This window comes from Oryctolagus cuniculus, chromosome 3 (assembly GCF_051225735.1).
Source record: "Oryctolagus cuniculus isolate XC-2025 breed Fujian yellow rabbit chromosome 3, ASM5122573v1, whole genome shotgun sequence".
In the NCBI taxonomy this organism is placed as follows: Eukaryota; Metazoa; Chordata; class Mammalia; order Lagomorpha; family Leporidae; genus Oryctolagus; species Oryctolagus cuniculus.
The window spans coordinates 33,300,528-33,316,530 of record NC_142869.1 but is presented as its reverse complement, the minus strand read 5'-3'; the positions used below and the strand labels follow the sequence as shown (position 1 = coordinate 33,316,530).

General features: G+C 37.9%; 1 protein-coding gene across 2 annotated transcripts in view; it reads left to right on the top strand.

Annotated features, from left to right (window-relative positions):
• The window catches only part of ADAM23 (ADAM metallopeptidase domain 23), a 170,953-nt gene extending 156,778 nt beyond the window's left edge, over positions 1–14,175 (top strand). Inside the window, exons 25-26 of one of the 2 annotated variants that reach the window (XM_002712550.6) lie at positions 3,833–3,923; positions 10,671–14,175. In XM_002712550.6, coding sequence (XP_002712596.4) covers positions 3,833–3,923; positions 10,671–10,719 — 140 coding nt within the window. In that variant the 3' untranslated portion in view covers positions 10,720–14,175. The remainder of the gene's footprint in view (positions 1–3,832; positions 3,924–10,670) is intronic. The other variant, XM_008259040.4, reaches the window with a different exon arrangement.
• Positions 14,176–16,003: the final 1,828 nt, after the last annotated feature.

Sequence of the window (16,003 nt, the reverse complement as noted above, 5' to 3'; positions counted from 1 at the left end):
CCTTAGTCTCATTAGTTGCAGCACCTGGGTGCTCTTCTTACATGCTGAGAGATTCCAGTACCAGAAGAATATTAAGAGAGAAGCAGGTCCATAGGTCACATTTGTGTTGAAGATGTCTTGACCCTCCTCTGCCCTAGTTTGGAGGACTTTGGTCAGCTTTGGATCTTTTTATTTTAAAGATTTATTTGTTAATGTGAAAGAGTTATACAGAGAGAGAGAAGGAGAGGCAGAGAGAGAGTCTTCCATCTGCTGGTTCACTTCCCAATTGGCCGCAATGGCTGGAGCTGGGCCGATCCAAAGCCAGGAGCCAGGAGCTTCTTCCGGGTCTCCCATGTGGATGCAGGGGCCCAGGACTTGAGTCATCCTCCACTGCTTTCCCAGGCCATAGCAGAGAGCTGGATCAGAAGTGGAGCAGCAGGGTCTCGAACTGGCATCCCTAGGGGATGCCGGCACTGCAGGCAGCCGCTTTACCTGCTACACCACAGCACTGGCCCCAGCTTTGGATCTTTTAACCAACTTTTCAACATTATAAACTATGAAGTGAGACAGCCAGGAACGTTAAAAACACTAGAAAATAAATTTTCGTTTCCTCTTGCTTGTTAGAAAATACAGTATAGAATGCAGGTAAAAATATTTAGAGAGAACAAGAACTTTGTCCTATAAAGTATGACCTTAGTTCTGTTGAGTGGATTATATGCAGAATTCCTGTTCCTTTTCTAAGGCCAATTCAATACATACATCTACATGACCCTTCTCCTTGAAAAAGGGTAGTTTTCTACAAATCAACCCGGATGCATTTTTTTCAATAAGTGGAAACTTTGTTGTTTCTTTGTTTTGCAAAGTGAAAGTGACACATCTCATCTAGGAGGAGGTGAGATGGAGTGCCACAATGGGACACTGGTTTTCAGAAAGTACACTGAGTCTTTAAGGCTCTCTTGTTTTCTTGTTGGGTCTTCCCATGGGGGTGTCCATTGAATAGGGGTTTCACTTACTGTATGCTCATTGATTTGGGGCCTATAGTGATAGTAGGTGGTTTTTTTTTTTTTTTTTTTTTTTGGTGACAACCCACATGGGGGTTTCTAAAAGCTATCTTCTCCCCTCTCTGCTAGTTCTGAGTGGAAAATTGCAACTAGTTTGAAGATGTGGTCAAAACCAGGGTCTGTAACATAGGATGTTACAATGGGGAGAGGTATGAGCAAATCTCAGAGCAAACCTCTCTGTCACAGCTTACAGCGCTCAAGACATTCTGCTAAAGCCGGAGGGGCCCACAGACGCCCAGCCCAACTGGACAGCCTCACCATATGGGCACTGGTTCACATCCTGGCTGCTTCACTTTTTTTTCCTTAGTTTTGTTTTTGTTATAACATGTTTTCTTAATTTACAGCAAGCAGAAAATAAGCTGGGTCTTATTTTGATCCAAATATTCGAATGCATTTTAAAAATATCATCTATTGACAATAATTTTGGCTTGCTGAAATGTCCTAATTGAAGAGATGAATTTTAACATTCCTTTATTTGAGTCTTAGACATAGAAAAAATAAAAGACCTTTGTTTTAAAACATAGTCCTTGTTACCAATGTTCGTTTTCGTCAACCCTTTCTAGTGTTGTTGGTTTGTGACTGTTTCTGGTTGTGACAGGTAAGTCCATATAAGTGTATATATATTTGTGCTAAAATAGTCTTGTTGTTTATTAATCTTCATTTACACACTGTTCTTGTGTACTGGTTTATTGATTTTTCAATTTCTGAACTTTGCCATAACTGTTTAAAAAGTTTCTTAAAAATAAAATTCATGTATACAGTATAGATTAACACTAATTAGCCTAATTAATATTGTAATGTACATTTTGGCACTAAGGATTTTTTCCTAATTTAAAAAATTGTATTCCTTGCTTTGTAATTGTAAATCAGAAATCATTTCTCATGGATTATGTATTGAGTCTAACCCCAATCTGTGTTTTCTGAACTGACACAGTGTAGATTATATCTAAACCATAGTATCTCATGAATGTTTGCTTTACTGTGTGATTCCCTCTTGAAATGTGGGGAGGGAACACATGTAAAAGGAATAAAGTATCATCTGAGCAGGGGTTAGCAAACCATGTCAGGAGTCAGATGGTTTTGGCTGTCAAGGCTACAGGTTATCTATTACAACCTCTAACAATGTTGTCTTAGCATGAAAACAGCCATAGCAATGTGGAAATTAAAAAGCATAGCTAGCTTCCAATAAAATTTCTTTGCAAAAACAGGCAGTGGGGCTCGATTTGGTCTGTAGGCTGTCGTTACTGACCCTTGATTTATACCGTGGGTTTCAGAGTCAGACAAATCTGTGTTCAAATCTTGCTTCCATCACTTATTAACATCTAGAAGCTTCTGTTCCTTCATCTGTTGAACAGGGATAGTCATAGTTCCTATTTCATATGGCTTTTGTGAATGAAATGAGATAGTGTATGACAGATAGTGTATCTGCCCCTGGCAGATAGTAAGTGCTCCATGTACACTAGCTTAACTGCTTTAATTGCTCTCACCATTTATGTGTTATCATGGAAGATCTCTAAAACCACTGAGATTTGTGTTCTGGGAGGTCTCAGTGGTGTAATGGGCATGCCACAAGTCCAACAGTCTGGAGAGACCTATATTCCTCAGAGTCCATTGCACCTGTCCTCCCATGCCATTCACACCCACAAGCACTGGTCTCTGGGCACATATTTTAATGCTGCCAAAGGTGGCATCCATTTATGTACACAGTTGAGGGCGCTGATGTGAGCAGAAAAGAGAATTTTTTTTACACAGATATGAATGTATATGCAACCTCAAGGATTTTAGAAAAACTAGTAAAATTGGCATTGTGACTTCTGGAGTAGGAATGTATAGGACTGAAAGTATTTTGTTATCAGGAGATACTACCTCTGCATAATAGCATACTCAAGGAATGAGATATTTAAAAGAATTATTGCACTAAGTTTAATATTACTTAGATTTTAAAAATGCTAAGCCTAGGAGAGTAGCGAGTGAGTGGGGGTATTACTGCAGTACATATTGATTCTTAACAATTGGTAGATATTCACCTTGTATTCCCTTTCTTGCTTTCCTCTGGCTCTCTTCTTTTTTTTTTTTTCCTCTGTGACTCTCTTCTTATATCTCCAAGTCTTAAATTTTTCTTAGTGATAAGTGCAAATTTAAAATATATTCTCAATTAAATCTAAGGAATTCTTTTTTCCATTTCTCCAGAATTACCCAAATGAGTTTTATGTCTCCTTTATATTTTGCAGTTGGAACCCCAATTTGGTGTTTAAAACTCTTGAGTACTATGAAGGAATATTTCTTTGAGAGCAGGCTTTCAAAGTCAGGTCTTTATTGCTAATCTCCTCTGACATACAAGTTTTAACAGTCTCCAAGTGAGGAATAAAAATGTTACCATTTAGACAACTTTGTGTGTTCGTTTCTTGCCTTCATTTGTCAGTCAGGTTGAACCAATTCTAATGCAGTTGTGTTCTTTATGTACTTTTACTTGTTTGAGTCATGATACTGGGAAACAGAGACAATAGTAACAATAGTGAGTGGGGCATTTGCTTCAAATAATGCAGAAGTTGAATTTAATGGAATCTGTTCATCAGTGGTGCAGAAATTTTAGATTTAAAACTATGTAAATCCAAGCAATTGCTGACCATAGCATCTAAAGTACAATCAAACTAAGTAAATGAAAGCGATTTAACCATTCAGCTCTCTTAATGCTGGGTATTTACTTCCTGAAACTACTTAATTGCCTTTCCCCCTGTGGTAATGAAAGTAGTTGGCTCATATGACTTTCTTCCCATGATCCTTTGTCACAGGTCCTAGTGCCACCAATCTCATAATAGGCTCCATCGCTGGTGCCATCCTGGTAGCAGCTATTGTCCTTGGGGGCACAGGCTGGGGATTTAAGTAAGCAATGCCGCATGTCTTCTTCTAAGTGGCTCTGGCACTTCTCTTTTCTGCTTACATAACCAAGTTTTGAGTTCCTGCTACAAGATTTTAAGTTTTAATAGGAAAACTACAAAGAATAAATGTTTTTACTCAGAATTGGGTTAGAAAAAAAGAAACACAGAACCTTAAATGTCATCTTCTGGCAAGAGGGAAAACATGAAATATAGAAGGAGTTCATATGCACTCATTTAAAGGGGAACAAAGTAGAAATTCTTAAGTGGAAGACATCCCAGCTCATAGGAGCAAGAGGAGAAACAAACTGTTGGGTGTAAATAAGTTCCTTTATCTGTTAAAAAGTGTTTGATGGTTCATTGATACTTGCAAATTTCACAGCCTGTGGTCATTATTTTTCACATGTAACACATTATATGTAACTTTGTAATTTGAAAAGCTTATTTAAATGAAAAAATTTTTTAATGGTTTTATTAATTTACTAACCATCTGAATTAGTTTCAAATTGGCATTTAAAATCTATGGCATTAGAATGGTTAGTATTCTCTAATCAATGGCCAGTGCTGACATAAGTGGTAGGCCTGGTGTGTTTTCATTATTGGATTTCATAACTTGGATTACACATTGATCACACGAGTACATTTGTTTAAATAGACCATACCAGATAATCACAAATAAACCTTAATTATGATCAAAATGTTTAAACCTAATTTATCTAGTTTGTTTCTATGCCTCAGATTCATTGGATAATCACTTTTTGTACATTTCACGCTCTGCTGACTTGATTATTATGATTTGTAGGAATTTCCATCATAGGCCAAATATTCCCCATGATAAATTAATTTTTGATCACATGTATGGAACAATTAAGAGGGGAAATAAGACCATTACCCATCTTCAAAACCCTCTGTTCCTTTATTTGTTTACTCAGAGGAATCTGAATAATTGCCATAATTATGCATTGCATTTTACATTTGAAATCCTGAATTCATATATTTAAATCAATTAAAATGTTATTATTAGAAGCTGATTGATTAGGAAATAAAAGCAACCAAAAGATTATTTGAGTAAATTCAATTCTTTCTGCTAATTTGTTTTCATATGAAGATTTCATGAGTAAGCCTACAGTTTTTGAGTAGCTTTGACCTGGAAAGGTATTATCAAATGGTACTTCTTTTCAACAGAGATATTTGTTAAAGCTGAACTCAGAGAGTTCAAGGAGTATCTGTGGCAACACTGTGTTCTCAAAGACACACATGCAAAATGGGTAGCTTGCATTTGAATTTCTCATCTTGGTATTAACAAAATGTGGCTCAGATAGTGAGACAACTATGATGTGGCAGCTAATGAAAAATATATTTTCCTTTGTGCTGGCTTAATTCAAGCTAAAACATCTTAGTGTCTCACTATTGTAAAAGTCATTGGCCTCTACAGAAACACTATACCATCTTATTTATCGTACAATACTCCCTTGAACTTTCTTTAAATATGCCTCAAGAAAAACAGATTTGGCCTGTGCCCAAGCTTTTGCCTTCTTGGCATGGAGAAACCTGAGTGCCAAAAGCCTGGAAAACTGTCTGTTCTGCACCCTTCCATCCAGCCACCTGCAATACCAAATTTATCATTTCAGCATTTGGAGATCAGAGTCCACTGTTCTGTAGCAGGACCTCAAAACAGCAGCCTGGCCTAGCTCACAGCTTGAATTGCATGTTTCTTTGGGGAAAACTGAAAAGCCTTTATCACTGTGTATATAAGTGGATTAGGCCCGGTACAGGTGATTTATATCTGAGACAGGTATCTAATCAAGAGAGAAGCAGGAAAATAAAAGTGGGGGATTGACAGTCACTCATTGAGCTGACTGCCGCATAGGGCTATTTGTGCAGGTATATGTGCTGCTGAACCAAGTCACAGTTGCTGCCCATGCCCTGTGACTACATTATTCACTGTAAGAGAAAACTTTGTAGAAAGGTGCATGATAGTGTGAAGTCAGTATTTCATGCCCTGAAGCAAAAGAAGAAGAAGAAGAAAAGACGACGGCAAGGACTAAGACTAATTCTTGAATGTACAATTCAAGGAGTTTAAATTTAGGAAGTGATGGCTCTTCATGCTAACTATAGGTTCCCACATGAAGATCTTAATTTGCTGTAGACTTTAAAAGTAGTTATGTGGCTTGTATTAAACTTTAAATAATTTTACCTTATGATAAAAGAATTTTTGTGCTAATGAAATGTTTAGGTTTCCTATCAATTGAGCAATTTTAGAGACTGTTAGTCTAAAGGTAATTTAAAATTATAATTATTTGTTGGCTGAAATGAAAGCCTTTAAGTGTTCCATTTATTTCAGTGTAAATAAAAGATGTTCCTTTAGAATTAGAGGTTGGAAATAGTTTGTTGAGGAATTGCTCAAAATACCATACAGAATCTCCTTAAGTCAGGATTTTTATTATTGGAAGAAGAGTTCGCAGAGCAGCCTAAAGAATGTGAGGGTATGTATACCTTTAGTGTGAAGGAAAATACATTAACTACGCAGGGAAATATTGTTTTTTCCTGATGTCACATTTCTTTAGGTGTTAACTCTGCGGGTAATTTATATGTGGAAGATGTGCCATACCATACATGATCTGCTCAAGCATGAATGAGAAATACAGCTTTGCCCTGATGTTGTCTCTTGTTCTTTATGGTTCTTTTCCTGAAAGCATGACTATTTGTATGTGTGAATATGTGCACATTTGTGTGGGTAAAGTGATAAAGATTTATAAAAAATGTAATATAGAAATAATATAAATTTAGATTACTTATTTTAGCAGAGTAGTAGTCAGAAAGCTTTGATTAGTGCAAAGGAGATGGCCACAATCAAGGTTGTAGAAATTGTGAAAACAAAAAAAAAAAGTGCTTTCTTATCTATTTGGACATATTGGCTAATGTGGCAGGTATACATTAGTAACTTTGGTTAATACTATACTCCAGAAATATAAGAATAGTAAGAGATGACTTCGTCCATGGTTACTCAGGAGTTTGGGGTCTTAAGATTTCCCTGAGAAATCCTGTGTGCATAGGCACATGGCTCACCAAGTTGTCTCATTTCCCCCTATATTTACATTGATTTTTGCTCATGCCATGCTCCCTTACCCCTCCATCACCTACCCCCACACACAGGTAAAGTTATGAACTGAGGTGCTAAGAACTGCCAGCTTCTATCCTGGTTTTGTGCTAGAGACTCCATATATCCACTCTAAGTTTCATAGTAGTGTTGCTCAGTGAGACTTAGAGTTGTTTCTCTTCTCGGACATTGGAAAATGTTGAGTTAATGATGTGTCATTTTAGTAGTGTCTTCCCCAAAGCTTAGGGAAGATGAAAGGAGAATTTCCAATCTCCACTTACAAATGAACAGGATTGCCATTATTTCTCTGGATGTGGCTTTATATTAGACATTCCCTAAATTTGAATACAGGAATTTAGATGTGAGCAATTTGGTCATGATGGTGTAGGTAAACAGAAGTTCTAGGTGATGCTAAGAGAAGAACATGAAGATAATAGCAACATAGTTTGTTGACAGGTCAAGTCACCAGGATCACTAAATGAATATTGAGCTCTGTAGTTTGTGTCCTATCACGTGCCTCACCATCCCACCACTAGCCTGTCCATGGGATTCAGTGGCAAAGTGGGTTTCCACTACCATCAATAATGGCCTGGCAGAGTGGTTCCTTACGTGGAAGGTGTTAGTTTAATACAATTGTACCATTATCATAGGTGGTTTCCTCTCTCTGGGGTTACAGGTTCATGCTGAACCTGGCTTTAGCTGATGCTGCATTTTGTTGGACATGCCGGGGAAAAAAATTCCATTTATATCAATACATAAAATAAAATGTAAAGGAATATGGCTAAATTATCAGCAAGGAAGTTAACTGAGTTGCTTGAATGTCAAATTGTATGAAATTTTAAAGGAATTTAATATTGCTGATTGTATTTTCTCAGAAGAATAAATGTCTTTTAGCTAAGGCTTCCTCTGAAGAGATAGCCATAGTGCTGCTTCAGTGAATTCCATGGCATGTCCCAGTGCAAAATAAACAGCAGGATTCCCTTAGTGCCTGTGTCTCCAGTGTTAAACACTTCCTCATTCAGACCTTAGCAGGTGGAGATGGTGGCAGACTCAGAAGAGGTGTTTCCCTGACTCAGCCAAGTAGGGAGGTGAATCCAGCGTAAGGTGGTTTAGGAAGGGGTGGATAAGGGGGATTTTGATGGGAGTGGGGTGACTCAGCATCAGAAGGTAAGACTGTGATAGCAGTGGGGAAATAAATATCCTTGAAAGAAGAGCTAAAGGCTTTAGAGCTCTAAGATGGCTATTATTACTGTTTTGTTTTAATTTTATATATAGACGCTTCATGGGAAGAACATATTATGAAAAAAAACTAGGTGTGAATTTCAAGCTTTTTTACATCAAAATAAACTTACCTTTTAATAGCATTTTTGTGAGCTTTTCCAAGCCCCTCATATGTTGTGGACAATATTACAGATTTTCCACAAATAATAAAGATTGATGGATACTATGTCCAATGTAAAGTTTGTGGATTGCACTGATATTTTATTATGATCCAGAAATATGCTGCAAGTTATAATGAGAAAGTTAATTGCATTCAGAATCCTAGTGAGCAGAAAGGTGTTCAGAGGAAGTAATTTTGGAAGAGACCTACCCACAATACTTGTAGTTTTCACATTAAAATTGAACAAAAATAATTTTTATATAGAGAATTCGGACAGACAGTTCTCAAGAGTTGTTTTACGGTTTATTCGTGAAGAGGCTAGTGTATCACAAAGGCATCTCTCTCTGCCCTTATCACTGGCTTCCCTCCCCCTGACTCCAGCCTGCTGTCCGCCCGCTGGAGTCTGGAAGAGATACAACTCTTGAAATTGGTGTTTTCCCCCAAAAATATAAGGTTCTACAGGCAGTTTGGTCTCACAGTCTGACCCAATGACCTTGTAGATCATTGTTCATAAAAAGTGCAATATGAGTTTCAAAAACCAACTTTTAAAAGGAGCACACACTTTTGGACACTAGGGGTTGCCAGGGTGCCAAGCTGAAATGGAATTTCCTATCTCCATTTAAAAATAAACCACGTTGCTCTTGTGACCTTGGACATGGCAGTTTATCTGGCATCCTCTGCACTTGAGTGAAGGACTTTAGATGTGGGCAGTATAGTCATTTACACACACAGTGCGAGCTTGGCTTGTTCTTGCCTCTGCTTGCATTGAGGAGTCACTAGTTTAACATTTCTCCTGAGTTCCAGCAACACAAAGCTAACTGGGTTGATGCCACTGGTCCTTTAGGGTCATTTCACAAGGTGGGACAGTCCCTCTTTCTCCTCTCTGACCCCTTGAGCATCCACTGGAAGAATAGTTGCAAATAACGTTTGATGTGATAAATTACCTGCTAGGTTAATGCACCATGTACATAGGCCATTCATGAAGGTGTTTTAATTAAAGATTTAAAAAAAGGAAAGGAAGGTTTTCTCTAAAGCTTTTTGTGTTTTGTATTTAAAAAGACAAGCATCAAAGTCATCATCCTGGGAAAAATAAGAACTTGGTAGAATACCTTTATACATATTTTAAACTTGGGCAATGTTTTTCTTTGGATTACATATGGGTAGGAGGAATACATTGTAATCTTTTTGATGCTTAGGGCCTATAAGGGTTTCCAGCTGGCCCTGAGTGAGTGTGCAGGGGGATGATGAATTTGGAGACTCCTCCGTCTCCAATTTTGCATGATGCCTCGGTGGCAGCAGCATTGCACCTGCCAGAATGCAGACTAATGCATGAGTCCCTTGCTTGATGCCCCACATGAAGCCAGACCATGGGGAGGTTGCAACCAATTTTTGTTATTGCCTTGTAATGTCTTGCTGGTTCTTTTTTACTCTGTTCAAACTCAGGACTCACTTTTTAGGAGACTGGACACTGTGAGCAAGGCATTTTAACTTGCTGCTTCTCAACAAAGCTGAACTGCTGCATTTGCTTGACTAACCCAAGCCTGTGTCCAGTCTTCTTTGAGTGTACTGTCTAACTGTGCACTCTTTCTTCAGCTTTCTAGATATGAAAAGAGCTTGTTCTGGAGTCGGGTAAGAGCTCACACATCAAGGCAGCAGGACAACTAAGTAGAGCAAAGCTTGGTTGTCACCTTTAGTGCAAAGACCAGTTCACTGATACAGATCTCTGAACACTTGAAGGGAAGTAGCTACAAGACCTTCAGAGTCTTTCTCATAAAGAGCCCTCTAGTGGAAGAGGCCTCTCAGTAATGATTTTCCTCTGGTGAATTAATGTTGTTTACTTTTGAAATCAGTGACAAACTGGGCTACAAAGTCTTCCTCTGATTTAAAGTAAACAACTTAAAATTCAGAGTATTTTCGAAAGTTCATGGAAGACAGAATTAATGTATAAATTTATTTTTGTGCAAAATTTTCCTGAAATCCATGCATAGTTTTTCACATGAACTTTTTGAAGACCTCCTTCCCCTGCTGGTACTCCAGTAGGAATCTTATAAATACCTTCCCAAATGTTAGCTGTTCTGTGTTTCAATGCAACTTTCAATGTTGCATTGTTTCTATTGCAAAGTTTCAATGGAGACTGCCTCTGTGTGAGTTGATTACTTAGCTCTGGAACTAGCATTATTGTCAGATGTTGAACCTTCTGTCATCATCCTCTGATTAATATTGTGGATTTCTTCCCTCCCCTGCTCTTATCTTCTTTTGATGCACTCTGGAAGAAATGTCAAGAAGAGGAGGTTTGACCCTACTCAGCAAGGCCCCATCTGAATCAGCGGCACTGGATGGACACCACCTTGCTCTCTTGAGTTCTGGGTACGACATATTTGCAACAGTGATATTGGAACGTGAAGTCTATAAACAGCACTGGGTGGTACTGCCTACAGGACTGAAGTTGGGGTGACAGGGACAGGGTAAAAGAAAACTGTCGCCTTTGGAAATAATTTCAAAGAACCTCTCCCATCACTTGTCAATAAAGGGGGGTGCAAAAGACCATGTTATAAAAGGAACTGTTTCAGAATCTTTTTTTTTTCTAACTAAAGGAGAAAGAAGCAAACAAAATTAAGTGCAATAAAAGAACCATTTAAAAAATAGCAAATGATTTTTTCCCTCAGCCTGCTGGCACTTAACTATCTTCAAAATGATTTGGCATGATTTTTTTCTCTTACTTCCAATGACAAACTCCAGTGGCATGAAGATCAAATTTTCGAAAGGATAAAAACATGCATGGCATATACACAACAACAAGCTAGCAAGCCAATCCCCAGCAAAACCTGCAATGGAATTCCTAAGGTGAAGAAGACCAATAAACACCCCAAAGCTGCCCGAGCCTCCTCAATGCCTCCCCACTTCCATGTCCCACCCTCTTAATACCACCTCGAATCCCCCACCCCTTGTAATGCCTATACCCCATCCTAGACTCGACCCTGGCAGAACTCCACAGACCATGCTCTTGTTGATTGACTTTCCCCATTGTTTTTTTTTTTTTTTTCTCCTGGACCAAGCATCCTTTGGAAATGGGAGCTGGAATTTGAACAATGATGCTATTGTATAGTTTTTTTTTTTTAAATGTACATATAGAAATAAGAGATTTTGACACATCACTTTCACTTGTCTGTGTTGAAATATTTTTCTTGTAAAGATTCTCTGTAAATTTGAGTTTATTGTTTGCTCCCCATGTGTTTGGCTCCCTTTCTGTCTGTCTTTCCTTCTTTGTCTCTGTCCTTCTCTCTTTTAATACGTTGCACAACGATTGTTGGGCTTGCTTAAGAAAAAAGATGTAGCCACAGACACAGGGAGTTTGGGCACAAAATGGGCAAATGAAAGTTGGTTTATGCTTGAAACCAAATATAAACAAAATTGGGGGGGGGAACACAAACTAAAATAACCCATATGAAAAACAAAAAATGATGTAAATGCAAATGTATGTACTGACAAGTCTAAAGATTTTTGATGTCATTATAAACACATGTATATAATGTAAGAAAGTAGACACCCTCTCAAATTAATCACAAAAGTGCCAAGCTCATTATTTTAGTTTTTTATTTTGATGATTTTCTTTCCCTGTCTTTAATGTGAAAGGAGGATAAACTTCAAGCCTTAAATAAAAAATAATAATTTTTAAATTTTGAAAGCTTGGAAAAAAAGTTAAGCTTTCCATTTTATTTGTGTCTATTATTGTCAATATTTCATTCATGCTTCATCTTCCAGCCTCAAAATCTATATAGTAGAAACCCATTGCCAAGTGGATGGGCATGGAGGTGGCAATGCCTTCATTGCCAGCATTGTCATATTAGGCTTTGAGTCTGTGTCTGGTGTTTTCAAGAAAGCTTGCCCGACCCATAGCGTTTTGCTGACCCATGGAATGTTGCACTGGATGATAATGGGATTCTGCAATATACACAACCATGTTCCATCCAAAAGCAGAGTTGCAAATGGAATCTGGGGTTCCCAAGTCCCTCTGAGTTTCCTTCACTTTCTCCAGTTGCCAGGTAGCTTCTGTTCAAGTGTCAAGTATACAAATTAAATAAGAAATATCGTCCTAGCTTTGTTTTTGTTATCCAAAACTGTTCCCGTCAATGTTTACTTCCTTCAATGCACATCTCTCCTGAGCCCAGCTTGCCTGAGGGCCTCAGAGAGCCCTTGCTTCCCTAACACCTTCATGTTAGGTACAGGATGCTCAGTGCTATTGATGTTTTCATAGTGCTCAATCAGTTGTTAGATTTAGTTCTCAGACCCTTTTCAGCAAGATTCATGACATCAGACTTACAGCTTTTTCTTTGACCTTGGAAAGGATTATCTCCCTAAAAATGCACTGTCCAAAACAGTGGGGGTTCTTTCCCCCAAGGCATCTTAAGTATGGAAGTATTGCAGTTGAAGAGCAGAAAACTTAAGTTCTATATGCTACAATAGACCTGACATCTTAATCCTATTATTGCTTTCTGAGTAATAGGTGCTACATAATCACGCAGTCTTTCTCTAGCACTAGCTCTGTTTATGTTCTAATAATAGGGCTCTCTTCATGCTTTATCCACTTTATTTCTGGCTTCATGAGGCACAGATTGTATCCCTCTACCTAGTGGCAATGGCTTTTTAAGGTCAGACGAAAGTTGGAGGAAACTCAGATTACTTGGTATCTCTTCTTTTTGCTGTATTGCTTAGTGTCTCCCTGTTGCTGACTCCGACTCACTAGGAGATACCAAGCTGCTGCCAGCTACACCATACACATTTCACTACCATAAGCACCACGGTGACTTAATAGACACAAAGCCATGGTGGTTACAAAATATGTTAACTTTTGAGCATTTCACAAACAACATTGTAAATGTGCGATGTTATGTTTTAAATCAGACCACAGTGGTCCCCAAATATTATGTACATATGGCAAATGTCAGTGTAACTTTTCGTTACACTTGCAATTTCATAGGTAACCAAACCTATGCTCCAATGTTGAATTATTTGTGTGTATATGTAAAATGCACAAGCTTTAAGCTTTGTGTATGAATATGAAAGGGAATGCAACCATATCAATCATCAACAAGGAGTTATAATTATTTTTGATGGTATTAGGTTATGTAGTTTCGAACTCTCCTGTTTTTTTCTTTGCACATGCCATTCATTTGCTAATTTCTGTGGTGTGAACAGTCCTTTTTATTCATTTGAGCTCAAAGCACAAGCATATCATTTTATGTGACCCAATAAGAGTTAGTGTTAAGTGATGACCAAGTTCCCATTTCACCTGCCATACTTTTGCTGCGTTAAGTAATGACACCTGGATGAGAAGACATGCGCTAACTTCATTGCTCACCTGGGATAGTGCATGAGCCCACTGAATTAGAGCTACTCTTATTAGATAAATGAGCAGTACACATAGGTGCATGTTATCAAACATGAATCACATAGAGCTGTGGAGTTTTACCAAGTGGTGTGTGTGGTTTTAGTTTTTTACTATGCAAAGATGGAAAATGCACAAACTAATGTCTGGAAAATTTACAAACAATACTTGAACCATTTCTTTAAGATCATCTCATCATGTTTTAAAGTCATTGTTGCTTCCATTGTTAATTTTCATTTCTAAATGGTTTGTAATTTTTAAAGTGCAAAACCTGAAGTTTTGTTTGAAGTTAATAAATTCATTCGTATCTTGTTGGCTGCCTATGAATGGAGATTCAGTAGTCATTGTATGCATCTTTTGGTCAGGTGTATATTAAAACTTTTCTTAATGTAGAATAGCTTTATGCTCTGATCATTTTTAAGCCCCTTTTCTGTGTTCTTTTGTGTTATTTATTAAATGGCCATGCACTTGATATCATCAGTTTTAGCACCAATCTCAGTCAAAAGGTTAATGAAAACTTAAGCAGGCGATGGAGCAAAATAAAACCTGTAATGCTAAATATATTCATGATTAGGGTTTAATTTAATCATGAAATTAAATTAGGAAATTATTTGCTTTTTATGAATCAGAAAACAATAGCACCTTAGGATCATACTGTTGATATTTTTCTTTAGTGTCTCCTGAGTTTATTGACCAGATGGCTATTTCCTCTGATAAATTTACAATCAAGCTATAAAGAAAGTACTGCTACACAAACTATATTATTAAAAACATTCTGAGAAAAGTATTTCCTCATAGCTCACACGGATTTGACCCCCAATTCATATTTCTTCATCACACTTGTTTCCAGTAGGCCTCCTGTCCACCCCCACTGTGGTGCTTTGGTTCAGCCTCTTGTTAGCTTACATACAGATCCAGGTGAGACTGCTCTCTTCTATCATTCCTCTAATCAAGACTTGCAGGGCTGTTTCTTTCTTGTAGGATACATTGCAAACTGAACAACGTGACTTGAAGTTCTGCCTTTCATGGACTGACTCCTGTTTATTTTTCTAACTTCACAAACTCTCATCCTCTAGTTCCTCTAAAAAAGCCACTTATTTCCAAGTCTGAATTATCTTTACACTTTATGTTTGTTCTCTAGAATTTATTTGTTTCGATGCCATTTTATGTCATAAAAATAAACACTTTAAAATTACATGAATATTATACTTAAGGTAGGATAACATGTTAGAATGTCACTTAGATTTGATGTTTAAAGAATGATCTGATGTTTGGATTATGTCATCCTTTAAATCTTTCTGATTTTGAGATTGACATTAAAGTGAATTGTGCTCCATGCTTTCTTGGTAACTGATTGAGAAAGGTGACTCAGGAACCAGAAACTCATTAGAAAATAAAACAGAAGCCCTAGAATTGCAAGTTTGCTGTCAATAATAAAGTAGGTAATCTGCATTCCCATAGTGGACCTACATAAGTCTTACATTTTTAAGTAGGCATCATTTAGATTATATGCAAGAGTTAGGGATTTATTAATCATTAATTTATTCACCCAACAAATATTTATTAAACCTCTGTTAAGAAGTCCTAGAAATGGAAGAAACAAAAAGAAAATTCTTTTTTTTTAATTGACAGGCAGAGTTAGACAGTGAGAGAGAGAGACAGAAAGGTCTTCCTTCTGTTGGTTCACCCCCTAAATGGTGGCCATGGCTGGTGCACTACGCTGATCTGAAGCCAGGTGCTTCCTCCTGGTCTCCCAGGGGGTGCAGGGCCCAATCACTTGGGCCATCCTCCACTGCCTTCCTCAGGACTACAGCAGATAGCTGGACTGTAAGAGGAGCAACTGGGACAGAATCCGGCACTCCAACTGGGACTAGAACCCGGGGTGCTGGCACTGCAGGTGGAGGATTAGCCTATTGAGCCGTGGCGCTGGCCAAAAAGAAAATTCTTGACATGAAGTTGTTCACAATTTAGCAGGAAGAAATATATAAAGAAAAGCATATATTGAGCCCAATGTGATAAGCCAACTGAGCCAATTGTGTTCTACAAGTAATAAGAAGAGACACGATGGGCAGAAAAGAGAGGAATGCAGGAAAACTGAAAAAAGTGAGTTTTGAATTATCTTGAAAGACCCAACAGGAGGATTCCAGGCCCGTGGGGTGAGTACAGCTAAGTGATCCCATTCAGCTTTTATGTCTGTCTATTTGCCCTCTGTTTCTCCCC